Source organism: Falco cherrug, chromosome 3 (assembly GCF_023634085.1).
Source record: "Falco cherrug isolate bFalChe1 chromosome 3, bFalChe1.pri, whole genome shotgun sequence".
Lineage (NCBI taxonomy): Eukaryota > Metazoa > Chordata > Aves > Falconiformes > Falconidae > Falco > Falco cherrug.
This window is the reverse complement of record NC_073699.1, coordinates 86417520-86432508: the sequence shown is the minus strand read 5'-3', so window position 1 is coordinate 86432508 and position 14989 is coordinate 86417520. Positions and strand designations below refer to the sequence as shown.

The following is a 14989-nucleotide window of genomic DNA, read 5'->3' as shown; positions in this document are numbered from 1 at the left end:
AAAGGGACTATCTGCAAAGGGTCCCATTAACATCAGTAGGATTCTGCATTGTATTTTGTGTGGGTTACTTACTTCCCAGCATCAGAAAGATCTTCTCCAACCCCATGCTTAAAATGTAAGAAGAGGCAGAGCAAGGAATTGTGCACCTGAAGTTGGGTATTAACATTTCCTAGAAGACGGGGAGTCATGAAGCTTGTTGCAGCTCAAAAAATCACTCCTGATGAACCGAGTGATGGGGCATGTGTGCAGACATTACAGTGACAAAATGCCACTCATGTCTCTCTTGCAGCATCTGCACTGGGCTAAAAGCACGTGTGTGTTGCCACAGCTTAGCTGCTCCATGGCCATGGTAGTTTATTCACTTGTTGTTACCCAGCCACCCCTTTCCACCAGCCAGATGCTTTAAAGCAGTAGGCAGAAGAGTCAAGTGCTTTACTCACAGCACAGCACTTTTTTTCCCCCTCAAGATGGGATGGGTATTACTTCATATAATAGGCCCTCAACTGCTAGTTTACAGCATCACTAAAAAAGACAAATCACTTGGAACAGTGAATGACTAGACCCAGGGAAAGAAGGGAGATTTCAAAAGGTTTATCTGACAGCCAATAAACAGGATAAATAACATGCAGTATTTAATTTGTCAGGACCACAGGACAACCTGATGATAAAAAAAGACTACTCCATAAAGTGGGGAATACCTTTGTCTTGGCTATAAATGCCTGTGTTGATTTAATAAGTGTTCTAGTACTTCTTTAGCTTCTCTTTAGTACTTACAAATGGTATGGAAACTGAGGAATAAGGAGAGGAAGTAAGTTATCTGTTCTCAACCTCATAAAGAGATCTCATTCCAGTTAAGGTTTTTAGGTCATGGTGTGGTTTTTTTCTTATTTTGACTGGTTCTCCCATTGCTGACGGTAAGCAGCATAAAAAGAAGTTAAAAACTGGAACCTACGCTATCCTCCACTTTTCCCATAGTGAGATCAGGTAGCATCTATTTCTATATATTTTTAGGGGCTTGATGTCATCATATTAGGTTATACCTTGAAATGCAGACCTGTTTGAATAACCTGTAATCAAACTGGGGACACCATGACAGGCAATCAGTCTGAATAACCAGTCTGTATTTTGCTTACAAACACAATATAAAATAACCTTTAAGACATTGGCACAGTTACGCATTTTGACTTATAAAGCATCACAAGCAAATAAATCAGAAGGCTAGTCAAGGCTTGTGTGGTGATGCTTTCTCCCTTCCCCAGCACCACTTCTAATTTGCAAGGGAGTGAGAGTAAAGTAAGACATCCTTAAAAGGGCAAGCAAAGAGCTGATTAACTCCTAAATGTGCCTGGTTACAGATATCCTACCGATCAGCTCAAGCAAGGCATCACCTGCTATTATGCCATTGGCCTCTCTTGCAACTGAAACACAATCTGTCTCCCATCAGGGAACGGGAGAGACAAGCCTATTTCCCTGTGCTGTTTAGAAAAGGAACCAACAGAGAAAGTGTCTTTCAAAGGAAAGACAGTCTTCTTTAAGGTCAAATATTTATTGTGTGCCAATAACAGCTCCATCCTCCACAATGCTGCCAGTATCTCTGAGCACCTTGCTGGCAGGTTCACTAGCCTGCATCTCCATCCTGCTCTATTTTCCTGTGTTAATCTCATTATTAAGTATTGTCAAGGTTTAACCCCAGCTGGTAACTGAGCTCCACAGAGCCACTCGCTCACTTTCTGCTGATGGGATGAGGGAGAGAATCAGGAATGTAAAAGGGAGAGAACTTGTGGGTTGAGTTAAAGACCGGTTAATAGGTAAAGCAAAAGCCGTGCACACAAGTGAAGCAAAACAAGGAATTCATTCATCACTTCCCACCGGCAGGCAGGTGCTCAGCCATCCCCAGGGCAGCCGGGCTCCATCACGTGTAATGGAGACTTGGAAAGACAAACACCATCACTCTGGATGTCCTCCCCTTCCTTCTTCTTCCCCCAGCTGTATGTGCTGAGCATGTTGTCATACAGCCTGGAATACCCCTGGGGTCAGCTGGGGTCAGCTGTCCCGGCTGTGTCCCCTCCCAGCTCCTTGTGCCCCCCCAGCCTGCTGGCTGGTGGGTGGGGTGAGGAGCAGCAAAGCCCTTGGCTCTGTGTGAGCGCTGCTCAGCAGGAACCAGACATCCCTGTGTTGTCAGCACTGTTTCCAGCACAAATCCAAACCACAGCCCCATACGAGCTACTGTGGAGAAAATTAACCCTATCCCAGCAAAACCAGCACAAGTATCTAACCAGCTTCCACTGCATTCATCAATGTGAGTGTTGCTCAGAATGTGTTTATTTTCACTCTGTCTTGGGAGCAAAAGTTAGAGCACAGCTAGGCTGATGGTAGTAGAGTATGGACTTGCAGCTTTGTGCTATGGAGGTGGATGAGTATCTGCCCAACCCTGTGCAAGTGGGTGCTGGTAATATCCCTATATTCTGATCTGACATCTAGCTGGGCTGTTGAGAACCCGTGTTTTTGCAGACAGGGCTGGTGTCCTACCTAGAGTGTGTAGGGAGCAGCAGAGCCCACAGCTCAGAGGACAGCCATGATCTCCATTGCCTCATAAATAACAACACAGGGAGACTGGGCCAGCTGAAATGGATCATTTGCCTCTCTGAAAACTCTGACTGTTGGTGAGAAAAAGTGGCTTTATTTCGTTTTTAGTTTTAAAAGCAGCATTTGTCTTTCTCCCAATGTTTCCTCTCTTCAGAAAGCTACATCTTTACCTCATTATCCTTATCTGTGCCTGAGCATGGCATATAGCTGAATTTCTTGACCTGAAGCATCTCCAAGGGTAGCTGTGGGTAATGAGAAAATGCACAGCAGGAAAAGCAGCCATCTGAGGATGACCACCTCTGGGATAAAGGGCCTCCTCTGCTCCTCCCCACGAAGTGGGAAAACGATAGAGCAGAAGCAGTCACCAGCTGTTAGAACCAGAGGCCTATTTTAGCAGATTTTAGCTTGCTGCATATGGCCAATGAGGAGTGAACTGACCACTGAGGGATATGACAGCTTATCCATCACTTGAAGGGCCTGGATGATCCCCTGCTGTCTTTTTACAGCATGAAACCCAGCCTTGGTGGGCTCCCTGTAGGTGCCCTGCTGTAAGGCTTTGGACTGCGGGAGGCATGCCAAGTTCAGATAGCATTCATGGTCCATCCTTCCATCAACATTTATGGACATCTCACTAGATCCAGTTGTTCTTGACAGCAGGCTGGAAGGAGGCAGGGTGGGGAAGGCTGCACAGGCTCAGCATTTCCCTTCTGCAAGCGGCAGCGCCATCCTGGCAGCAAGGGGTTTGCTAGCTCCATCAGCTTGCAGGGCTGTAGCTGGTGGTACAAGGGGGAAGGCTGTGTGTTGCCAACACCAGCATTAAGCATGGCTGGGGAGGGAAGCCAAAAAAGCTCCTTTGTCTTACGGTGCTCACAGATTGCTCCCCGTGGGTGCTGCAAGGGTGCTGGAGGGGAAAATCATTCCCTCACCGAAGCCATTCTTGAAAGCGGTACTTCTTTGTGGCTGGTGGTATCTGCAGTATGGGGAAAAGGAGTGTTTCTCTGAGGGGGTGAATGGGTGGTAGGACCTCAACACCTTCCCAACTCCCTTGTGTTGTCTGCAAGTAGGCATGTGTGTTTGCATGGGGGAGGACGAAGGAGAGACAATCCCACCAATGTTGGATGAGTACCTTAAAGTGTTTTTTGCAAATGCCTTCTGGGGTGAGAAGCCAACAGGCCACAAAATGAACAGGGGGCCTTCTAAGAGAAGGGGACCTCTTTGCCGCAGCAAGCACAGGAAGAACTGGACTAGTTAGAAATGGGGCAGGGTTTCCAGGAAGGCAAAATCCCTGTTTAGAGATAGGGAATTGCTGAAGTCAATGAAAAGGCAATGTTTCTCCCTTCCCCTCTTATGTCTTGACTTTCTGGTCTGCCCTGCAGTGTCTAGTCCTACCACATTCAAAGACATCCCAGTTTTGGGGCTTGGCAGTGGGTACACTGTAGGGCCTGCCAGGCCAGTGTTGCCTCGGCTTCCTGGGTGCTGGGCTCTCACTGAAGCTGATGAGGCTTTTCTGGATTTTGCCCAGGTGGTTGGAACCCATGGTCGGCTTGGGGCGACTGCACCAAGGACTGCGGGGGAGGCCTGCAGACCCGCATGCGCACCTGCAAGCCTCTTCCCAACGAAGGTCTTGTCTGCGAGGGAGTCCTGGAGGAAGGACGGCTGTGCAATAGGAAGGCATGCAATAGTAAGTGGAGGCATGTTCCCTTGCACGCGCGTGAGCGGGTTGCTCTTTCCACAAGGAGCTTGGCCTCAACGCCATGAATAATGAAGGATGTTCTAGAGGCATGGCAAAGCTGCCAAAGGGCCGTGTCGGAGTGGCAAGCCCAGGGGAGCATGGGACTTCGGCTGTGCATGGCTCTGCCCTTCCCTGCCTGTCTCGCAGTCACGCATGCACATGCTGACACGTCTTCCAACACATACACCTGCAGATCCAGACCTTTACCCCAAAGAATGGGGGCTAATCTATGGGAACCTATAAGCAGGATTACATCAGTTATTCATATGCTGGTGATAAATCTGGCACCGATGGCAAAATATACACCCTTAAAGGCATTTATTTGACAGTTAGAGTTTCTTTCCCCAATAAATAAAGCATGCAGCCAAGACAGATGCTAATTTCGCTTCTTTTTGGGTTAGTTCACCTTCCCAATCAAAAGCAGCATTGCTGTCCCTTTCTTTTACAAAATGAAGCCTACAATCTTAAGATGTGGAGAAGGATCTGGACCTTAGACAGGAAAAGCACAGGGCTTGAGCAAGGCAAAGCCTTTGGCAGATGCTCCGCTCTGCTCCTGTAATACAGCCTTGTTCCAAGACCTCCTCACCAGAGAGCAGGGGACAGCTTGTCTGTGCTGGTCAGCAGTCAGATATCAATGGGTTGAGCTGATGAACCTCTGGCACTTTTGTCACCATTTCTTCTTTTGCATTAGCTGAGTCAAGAGGGGGATGAAGAGGGAAAAAAAAGCAGAAAAAGCTCAGCCTAGCAAATGCAAGCAAATGGCTGATTATAATTATTCCTCTCTTTTTATTTCAAATTCATGGTAGAGAATGTTTGAATAACTCCTCCAACTAGTCAAATAACTAAGGAAAGTTCAACTGTCTTCAAAGGCAAGGAAGTATCTCCTGATAAAGGGGAAGTTCAAATAGAGGGACATAAATATATTCCTCTAATAAGAGCTAAAATTATTTCATGCATTTTTTACCACTTCCATAAATTTAAATCACGTTGAAACTAGGCTTTTTTTTTTTTTTTCCCTAATGAAACCTAGTATATTGAATTTCATCCCCTTGACTCACACTTGTTAATTTCCCTCTGAGGTTTGCCCACACTAAGGTTATTTAATTTGTGTCCCCCATGCTTGCTGGTGACTTTGTAGCTGTAACACAGCTGTGGCCTGGGGCAGTAAGGGTAAGAGTGCAAAGACCTGGAAGCTGGACCTGAAAGGATGTCCAGATGTGCAGCTTGAGTGTGCCTGAATGGAGCTGGAGGAAGGTCCACATCAGTCTTGACGGACAATTCTGTAGAAGGAGAAGAAGGTGGAGATGGCATTGTGGGTGGGTAGAGGGGGCTTTGCAGGTGTTGCCATTCTTTGAACTTGGGGGACACGGGACAACAGGCAAAAAACCTTCCTAGAGTGCCTCTCCTGTGCTAGATAAACAAAAGGGGGACCCAGCTCCCCAGACTCTTTTTGCAGGACATCTGTCCCCATCCCTCATAATCTTCAAAGCCCTCCAATGGGACCTGTTTGATTCCTTCTCATCACTTTTGAACTGGAGGGCTGGGGGGGTTGGGGTGGGGTAGGGGCAGTGGTGGAGCAGGGTGCAGGCAGACTGGACACAGTTTTCCAAGTCCCAGCTTCACCAGCGCTGAGCAAGGGGTATAACATCTTCCCTTGATTTGTCCCAGGGGCAAAACTTGGCTTTTCTTCATGACAGTTTTCCTGACTCTGCTGTGGCAAGGAGGGATGAAGTGGGATGTTGGGCAACTGTGGAGCCTGGAAGTCTGGGTTGGGTTTCCAGCTCTGCTCATTGTGTGGAGCACAGCAGTGAAGGATGAATCGCTATTTACGCACTATTTACTCACTTGTCTTTTCCAGAACACAACATTCAACAAAGCTGATCTTGAGTGTAGAAAACTCTGATTGTACCCCGGGGGGGCTATGATTCAATAAATGATTTGACTTGTCTTCCTGTTCTCTCTCCATTACATACCCAGTCAACTCCTGCTCCAAATTGCAGTGCAGTTTGTTCAGCTGAGCTTATTCTGGAAGAAAAGATCTTGAGCTAAGTGGAAGGCCCTAGTTTGGAAAAAGAGTACACTTACAGAGTGGGGCAGCACAAATTGATTTATCTCTTTGAAATAAGTAAGTTAATTCTGATTAATTTTCCCAGGAGCCTCTTTGCAGACAAACTGCTGAGTCCCACTGTGATGCTTTCATGCTGGCAAGCTGGAAAGCATTTGAGGGAAGATGTGAACAATTAATCTGTCATGAAGGCTTTTCCATGCAAATCTTGAGGTCTGTGTCCTACCTCAAGATAATCCTGTATCTCTACTCAAGCTGTGCATTTGTCTCTGAGCTCGCCCCCCAGTGAATCTGTCCCTTGTTGCCTTTGCAGCCATGCTTAAGAGATATGCACTTTAAAACAGGAAGGACTTTTTTTGCACATATCCTATTTTTTTCTCTTTACTGTGATCTGTACCAAAAACCTGAGAGGATTTAAAAGCAGAATAGAAATCCTGTTTTAAATGTGTCACTGTTACTCTCCTATTGTCTTTTATTCATAGATTTGTTAAGGGTGAGTAGGATGTTCATTCTTCCACTTGAACTGTTATTTTCCTAAGTGTTCATTATACATTGCAGTTAAATACAGTCCAATCAATTTATTTTTTAATAAAAAAAAAATAAAGAAAAAGAAGAAGATAAGAAGAACTGGACAGAAGAACACCTTTATCCTGAACTGTGCAGCATTTCAGTAGCTTGTAGTAATACCTGACTAGCTCTCCAAGCATTGTGGAGTAGCTGACACCTTAACCTTCTAGTAGAAAAAAAAAAAAAAAAAAACAGTAAAAAATTCTCTTTTCCTTAATCAAAGGGCCATCTATAATCCTGATGAAACAACAAACAAAACAGAGATGAGTGCTCTGATATTTTCCCTTTTGCTGTGGGGGTATATTGAAACTTGTCCAAGGAAGTTAATTACACCAGAGAAGTACAGTCGGTTTCTGGCCAAGCAAGTTAGGTCGGAATAACACAGAAATCACCACCACATTCAAAATAAGGGTAAACTGATCTCTTTTCTTTAACTTCTCCTTCCTTGCTTTTGCCAAAGTGGCTCCTAAGTTGATGGGTGATTATCAAGAGTGTTTCAGCTGTTTATTTGGATCTCCAACTTTGGGGAGAGGTCTTGGTCTGGTACCACATCTGGGGCAGGTTCTCACTGGGAACAATTTCAGGTGCTGCCACTCATCTCTCTGGAGCTGCTGAGATAAACCTTTGTGGAGGATCTGTGAGGGTTTCATTAGTTGTTTTGTTTTGCTTGGCCATGACAAATGCGCTAGAGGGATCTAATCTTTCTCATCACATATCTCCTCTCCCAGGTGGACCTTCTCCAGGTCCTGCCATGCCTCCTCTTCCAGACTTGCCCTGCTTCAGTGGGTCTTGGTGTGCAGCAGTGGCCACGGTGGTTCTCAGCCTTTCCAAAAGGTGTGACTTCTGGCAGCTTAGTCACTGAAACATAGCTATAGCCACGTGGTTCCCAGGGCTGAGTCTGAGCACATTGTCTGGAGACCATAGTGTTGTTTGAAATCGCAGCACAGGGATGGCTGAATGACTCCACAGGTACCACTTGTATGTGGACTTGAAGGTTTTCCACTTGTTTGGGCCACCATTTCTGTTGTTTCATGTAATGGAGTTTCTTACTTGATGATCTTCATCTGGATAGATTTCCCCAGGGATACATACCCAAGCCCAAGAGCAAGTGAGTCAGGTAAGTTATCTCCATGGGCAAAACCTAAAGCTGCAAAACACTGAAGAAAACCTGTAATGAAGGCTCATCCCAAACTGGAAAAGAAACTTTGTCTGGTAACAGCAGCTTGGCTTAGGCAGAACCTTTTTTCATGGCAGCTGTTCAGCTTAAGAGACATAATCTGAAAGACAACACTCAGTGTTTGTTGTAACTCTGATTTTTTTTTCCTTGCTAGAGGCAAAGGACCCAGTGATATCCTCCTCTCTGGCACAGACAGGGGAGATTTCCTCCATCTGTTGGATTTGGCCAGGAGATGCTGTTTTGTTGAGGGAGGAAAGAAAAGCCAACATGAGTGTGGTGGCAAGTGCTTGCAGAGGAGCTTTCCAGGTCCACCCCCTTTGGATGGAAGGGGACACCCGCTGTGCGGTGGCCCCTCTTGGCTGCAAGGTGCTTTAGCAGCTGTGGTTGCTTACAACCTGGCATGCAGAGGGTCCTTGCAGGGAGGCTGGATGGGCAATGTGGAAGAACAACACCCAAATCAGGGTGGGGGGTGTCATGGGCCTGACCCTGGTGCTGGAATTCAGCAGTGCTGGAGAAATGCAAGAACAATCAGAGATGTAGGCAGCCTGCATTCATTCCTGGGGAACGAAAAACAGTACAGAAGCCAGCTGAAATCCTGCCATCCCATCTGGCAAAGGGAATGCAAAGCTATCTCTGACTTTTATGAATATGCAGATTGGGCAGATACGTCTGCCCTAGGCTGGGAAAAGAGTGGCCACATCCTGCCATCAGGTGCAGAGTGTGACACCAGTACAGTCCTGTTGATCCATGTTGGCTTTCCAGCCCTTCAGCTGTGTAACTCTTAGTGGTGTGAAGAAACACATGTTCCATGGCATTCAAAAGACTGAGCTCCAGTCTTATTCTCTGCTGCCCTTGATTTTCATTAAAAATAACCTTTTTGCTGCAACCAACAAGCTGAAATATCTTGTGCATGTGTAAAAGCATCTCAATCCCCTGCAGGCCAGGCTAGAATTCACTGCAAACTGGAAGATTGCCTTGTCCTATAGGTATCTGCTGTTGCTTGCAGAGTCTTCACACTGCCTCCCCTTTTAATGGTAGTTCAGACATTTTATATGTAGGAATCACGCAACTTTCCCAATGATGTTTTCACAAGTCTCAGATGTTCAAATCAAAATGCTTTGGGCCATTTCCTTTGTTTATGCAATTGCCATACATTCAGTGGCCTCCAAAATGACCCCTTTCTACATCCGTTGAGATCTTGGGTTTTAGGGGTTGTTAGTGATTCTATCCTCAGTTTTATTCCTTTAGCACCTGCTAGGTGCCCCAGAAACCCCACAGACAAGACCTTCTTCAGTTTTACTACACTGAGATACATTTACCCCATTTCAATGGGGTTTTTAAACCATCCCTTTCCACTCTTTGCACTAGTCCATCTTTTCATTCCCACCATCCCAGCTTGCCTGAATAACTTTCATGATCCTGCTATTTTCCTTGCCTCTCCTGTTTGGGGGAGGACTATAGAGGCAAGAGCGTGTAGCTCTGGTGAGATGTGCATGGATGTTAAAACCTTGGCCCACAACACTGCAAAATCTCTGCATTGATTTTTTTCCCCTTGGTTGTGTTGCAAAGTGCTGTCTGACACATTCCATGTTCTCATTAGAAGCGTTGGTCACCTGCTTACTCTTCCCACTACTGCCAGCACTGCAAGATCATCCTCCCCATCCACATTTGAGCTACGTTCTTCCAAAATCTCACGTGCTTGCCTTTGCTTGCAATTGCAACATCTCTGCATTCCCTCCAAGGGCATTGTTTCTCTAGCCCTCATGCTAGTTCCTCCAAGGTGCTGAGTATTTCAACAATGTGCCATCCTCATGGCATTTATACAGCTGGGATGTAAATCAAGCCTAGGTCTTCCTTTGATCTTGACATCACTTCTCTCCACTGACACCCTTGTGGGAAGTGGACTGCTGAAATCCAAGCAATTCCCCATTGCCTTTATTTTGTGACCTCCCCCCTGACCCCTAAAATTCAGGTGTGTAAAATCCACAGCAAAGCATCACTTGCACCAACTTTACCTTGTGCGTAAGGGACCCAGCTTCTCCTTGCTTTGTTCAGAACCACGGCTGATTTTTGCATACATTTGAGGCAACTGTCCAGGTTAAATCTAATCCATGTTCCATGTTGAATGGAGACAGACCTGCTTCTCTGTAATACCTGTTCCAGAGAGGAGGCTGCTTGCTGCAGCAGAGTGACCCCAGCACAGGTCTGGAGGCAGTCTTTGCTGGGGGAGGCTTGGGGCAAGCTGAAAGGGTCACACATTCAGCCACTAGACCTGTTTGATTTTTATTAGGATGAGCAATAACAGCATAGACTTATATCCATCAGGGAGCAAAGCAAATCACGCAGCTCCTTTGAGACTAGGATCGGTCACTAGGAGAAGTCACTAGGAGATGTCAGTACATGGGACCCAAATAACTGGTGAGAAGACGTGCAGGGTGCCAGGGCGGCATTTAAACCTTTGATTTTGTTTTGTCTTTCCTTCCTTCTGTCCTGCCTCCTATCTCTGTCCACTCACCCCTTCATGCTCACTGGCTGCTTCTGGGATATTCAGTCCCTGGTTTTCCTTGTCAGCTTCCTTGCTCTGAGCACCTGACAAAGCCATCCAGGCTCCACATCTACACCTTGTTGCCCAGCCTCTGTTTCTCCTCACAACCTAAACAAGTCCCTGGGAAGCCTATGGGATTTACTGCAGATGGAGATTTTGTGTATTCTTGTGGTTTGTATGCTTTCCTGTAGAGGGCTTCAATCGGGGAAGAAGAATGTGCATAGGTATAGTCTGCAAAGGGTGGTGGGAATGGAGCGGGGTTTGTGATGTGTCCCAAATATAGGACTAATTTACCTTGTCTCCTAAGGAAATCCAAGACACTTGATATTGGAAAGCTAGTTAGAGGATGGCATTTTTAAAAAACTGAATCTCACATTGGGAAGTCCCGTGACTTTGTAGTTATTAAAATCAAAGGCTTTGGGCCCTTTCTATTCCCATAAAGAGCCAGACAAAAACAAGGTGTATGCAAATATCAGGATGTTTGTAGTCCTGATGTCTGGCTATTCGTGCTTTTCCCTTGATGATGGCAGGTGGGTGACTGCCCCGTCCCATCCCCTCCATGCAGCAGCCTGCAACCAGTTGGTGCTGGGAAGGTTTGAAGGAGTCTGTGTGACCAGTTCCTAGGTTCCTTACGTCCTTCTTTTGGGCAACAGTAATGGGAAATAATATAATTTCAGAAACTAAATGGGCCTTTTCTGTGAACCACACTAGTGAATATAAAGTCTGGCTCCTGGCAGGGACTCTGAGTAATTCCTCTCCCTCCTCTGCTTTCCCTTTTTTGGGTGGCAATAAAGATTTCTGCCACTACACTGAAGCTTCATTAACCTTTATTAATTTTCTCAGGGTTCTGAGATCAAATTTGTCACCATTTGATCTCTTGGCAGTTTGTGCTTATTCAAAAGATGTCTGACTGTTTTACCTCCTTGGGGAAAAAGATCCTCTGTCTGGTACTTGCTGTTTGGAAACAAATTGGTTGCCAGATCACAGATTACTGGGGCTCAGCTCTGCTCTGCTATTCTGCGTGACTCCAGTGGAGTCACTGAGCTCTCCTGATTTACATCAGGCCATACTGGTGGGCAGGATTTGGTTGCTGTTGCTCAGTTGTTTCTCTCTTTACTGGGGAGGGCATGTGTCAGGGTTGTGACATGGAGAATGGAAATTTTAGTTTCCTCTGTGGCAAATTCAGGGCTGATCCCCATGAGATACAAATGCAAAGCTGGCAGATACATGAGTTTGGAAGGAACGGGGGTGCTAGCTGTCAGTCAGGAGTTAAATGCCTCTTCTTTAAGGTGGATGCATTGTTTACCTTCTGATCTCAACACCGTATTCTTCAGTGGGAGATTTTCAGTTAGGACATTAGGGTCAAGAGCTTCCAACCTTCAGCTGGAAAGGTGCCCAGCCATAGTTGGTACATAAGTCAATATGTTGACACCAGACCTTCATCTCTCCTTGTTGCTGGTGGTAAAGTCTGTGAAGGAGACAGCCTTTTGGGTTTTCCCTTTCCTTCTCACCTGCCCTCACCTGCCTGTTCCACTCAGTATTTTCTGATTACTCTGTAGACCATGGCTAAGTAGGTGCTGGTGGCAAGGCAGAGTTTTGCACCAAAAAAATGCTGCCAGTCACCACCATAGATCTCAAAACATTGCTGGGATGATGTGGGATTTGTTGTCAGTGTATCTGAAAAGGCTAAATCCTCCACAAGTACAGTAAAGAGTATAGACACCCTATAAAATTATGGAAATTGGTTAAAGACCAGACATAAGGGATCATATTCTGCATGGTCCCACATCTCATTGAGAAACAAGGGGTTGACCTTCCAGCCATTCTGAGTCTAGTAGGCTGGCTCAGTGCTAAAGCCTCGGGGACTGCTGGTGGCCAGGGGTGCTGGGGTTGGAAAGCAGGTGGTTGTGTCAACCGAACATTGCAGGTTGCTGTTGTTTATACGTGTAACCTTTGTAGTGAAAGATCTTGCAGAGTGAACCAAGGTGTATTTACATGACCCATTACCTTGCCATAGCCAATGGACGCTATAATTCCAGAAGCCAATCGCTGAGGTCCACAGATAACAGAAAGCGAGAGGACACTGACGAACTGCAGCACTACGGGTACCCTGCACCTCAAATAGGTAAGCTCTGACCTACCACAACAGCCTCTGGAGCTGGTACACTGCCTGGTCACTGCACCTCCTAGCTGGGCTGGGCTGACTGCATTGACTCGCTTTGCTGTTTCAATGACCCAGCTAACCAATTCTTTCCCCCCCCAGGTTAGTGTGGGCTTATCCAAGAAGTCACACACTGAGCAAATGGTCACCACCAAGTTTGTTTCCCTTCCATTACCCTACAGGGTTTTGTGTTGTTGCCATTAGCCAGAGAAGGCAAAAAGGGTTAGACACAAAGCTCTAACAAGACCATGCATCTCACAGATGGCTTCTCATCACTCTGCCCACTTCTGAGTCACTGCTTTGTCTGAACTATATGAACAGCCATGGTTCATTAAGCCAAAGCTGACCTTACTGTGATACAGCCTCTTTGCTGATGTTCATGTCATGCCTTTCCATTGACCATAGGAGGAGGTGTACAGGGCACGATAGGGAGAAAGCAGGACGGCTTTCCTCTGTTACTGGGTCTTATGCTGTGCAAGGACTTTTATCTGGTACGTTCTGCAGCCAGACCTTCCACCCTTCTGCAACAGAAGGGGAATGAAATGTAGTTATATCAAAGAAAGTGAGCTGGGAAGATGGGAATGAACTGGACCTAGATCTATGACAGATCCAGTCTGGAGAGGTTTTGTGCTCTCCCTTCATGGCTGCTTTTCATGGCAGAAGCTCATGGGTCTTGGACAAAGCAAGGTGTGCTCAATAGCTTAAAACAGGTAAAAATCATTGCCTACTGACTTTGCAAATAATTTGTGCTCTAGAAAGGCTTCAGACAGGTGATTTGAAGAGCCAGAGCTGTGAAATAGATGATAAGGAAAAGCAGGTCATATTCTTGTGTAAAACAGCTGTGCTCCGTCCAACACAGCAGGACTTTGCCAGTTTGCAGTAGTGAGCAGCATCAGGAAGCTGTGTGGTGTGGATGCTCTGGGGATGACTGGGCAGTGGCTGGGGTTGTGGATTTCAACACAAGTCAGGGGATGGCCTGAATTTCCTTGCTACCCATTGCTGAACCTGTTCCCTCCAGTAGGAGCAGCTCCACTGCCTGTAGGATCAGTGGCGGCTGGCAAAAGGCTGCAGGAGAGGGAGAGTGCTTGCACCACTACAACCTGGTGAAGGTGAGCTCAATCTCTCAGTTACGCATGTCCAAATGAGGAGGAAGAGAAGGTACTCCAAGGCATGTCCTGTGATGTTCCCTGTTCTATTCTACCTGATCCCTGGTGTTTCCCTGGTGCTTTGTTCCAACCTGTAGCTCAGTCATCAGGTTTATAGCTTGGCATTTCTTCCTGCCGTTCAGCTGGATACTGCATCTGGGCTCAGTGACATCTCTATTAACTCCCTGCTATCGTAGCCACTGCTGCATCATGGCTGACTTGGGCTTGGTTATCCCTGCATGCAGCATGGGCTGGGAGATGTGCATTGTCCTACTGCAAGCATGTCAAGTTCCTGCCACTATCCTAGGAGCAGCAACTGCTGCCAAGTTGTTCAGAGAAGTCAGCATGGAGGAGATGTAAAGACCAGGCAGAGGGTACAGCCCAGGGAGATATTTAGAGGGAGTCTTCAGCTGGAGGTACCAAAGCAAAGCCCACGTCTTCCTTAGCAATTAACAGAGTTTGTAGGGGATAAACCATTTCCCATCCAGTCAAGACCTGGAAAAATATGAAATACAAAAACCAGCTGATGCCAGCCATAAGGACTAGGGATGAGGGGATGGTCCTGCACAGCTGAAGACTAGTATTTCCTCCTGCCAGCCCTCTGCAGCCCTGGTGTCCAGGTTCTGTTGGCCCATAGGCTCTGGCACAGTTGTGCTCTCAGGTGTGGTGATGCTGGCTGCCCATGTGTCTCTCTCAGCAATAGCACAAGAGTGAAATCCAGCCCAGCAGGTCCCTGGCACGGGCCCTCCCAGCTCAGCCCACAGACTTTTTCCAGGAGCTCTGTGCCAGCAGCAGGATGTGAGTGAAGAAGTGGCTTGAACATGGCAAGATGTCAGATTGACAGATGACGCCAAAACCAGGAAGGGATCCTGGCGGAGGGATGACAGTGATGTGCCACTCCATTAGTGCCGAGGGAAGGAGTGTCACAGAGAAACTGCAGGTGCTGCTGGGAACCCTGCAGCCAGCTGAGCTCTCTGTAAAGCCAGCTGAGCTGTTCTCAGAGCTGGCCAG

At 46.7% G+C, this 14989-nt stretch overlaps 1 protein-coding gene across 6 annotated transcripts in view; it reads left to right on the top strand.

Annotated features, from left to right (window-relative positions):
* Window positions 1-14989, top strand: part of ADGRB1 (adhesion G protein-coupled receptor B1) — a 295088-nt gene that overhangs the window by 127188 nt on the left and 152911 nt on the right. For all 6 annotated transcript variants that reach the window (XM_055705723.1, XM_055705722.1, XM_055705720.1 and 3 more), the window contains 2 exons: window positions 4109-4267; window positions 12690-12797. In XM_055705723.1, coding sequence (XP_055561698.1) covers window positions 4109-4267; window positions 12690-12797 — 267 coding nt within the window. The remainder of the gene's footprint in view (window positions 1-4108; window positions 4268-12689; window positions 12798-14989) is intronic.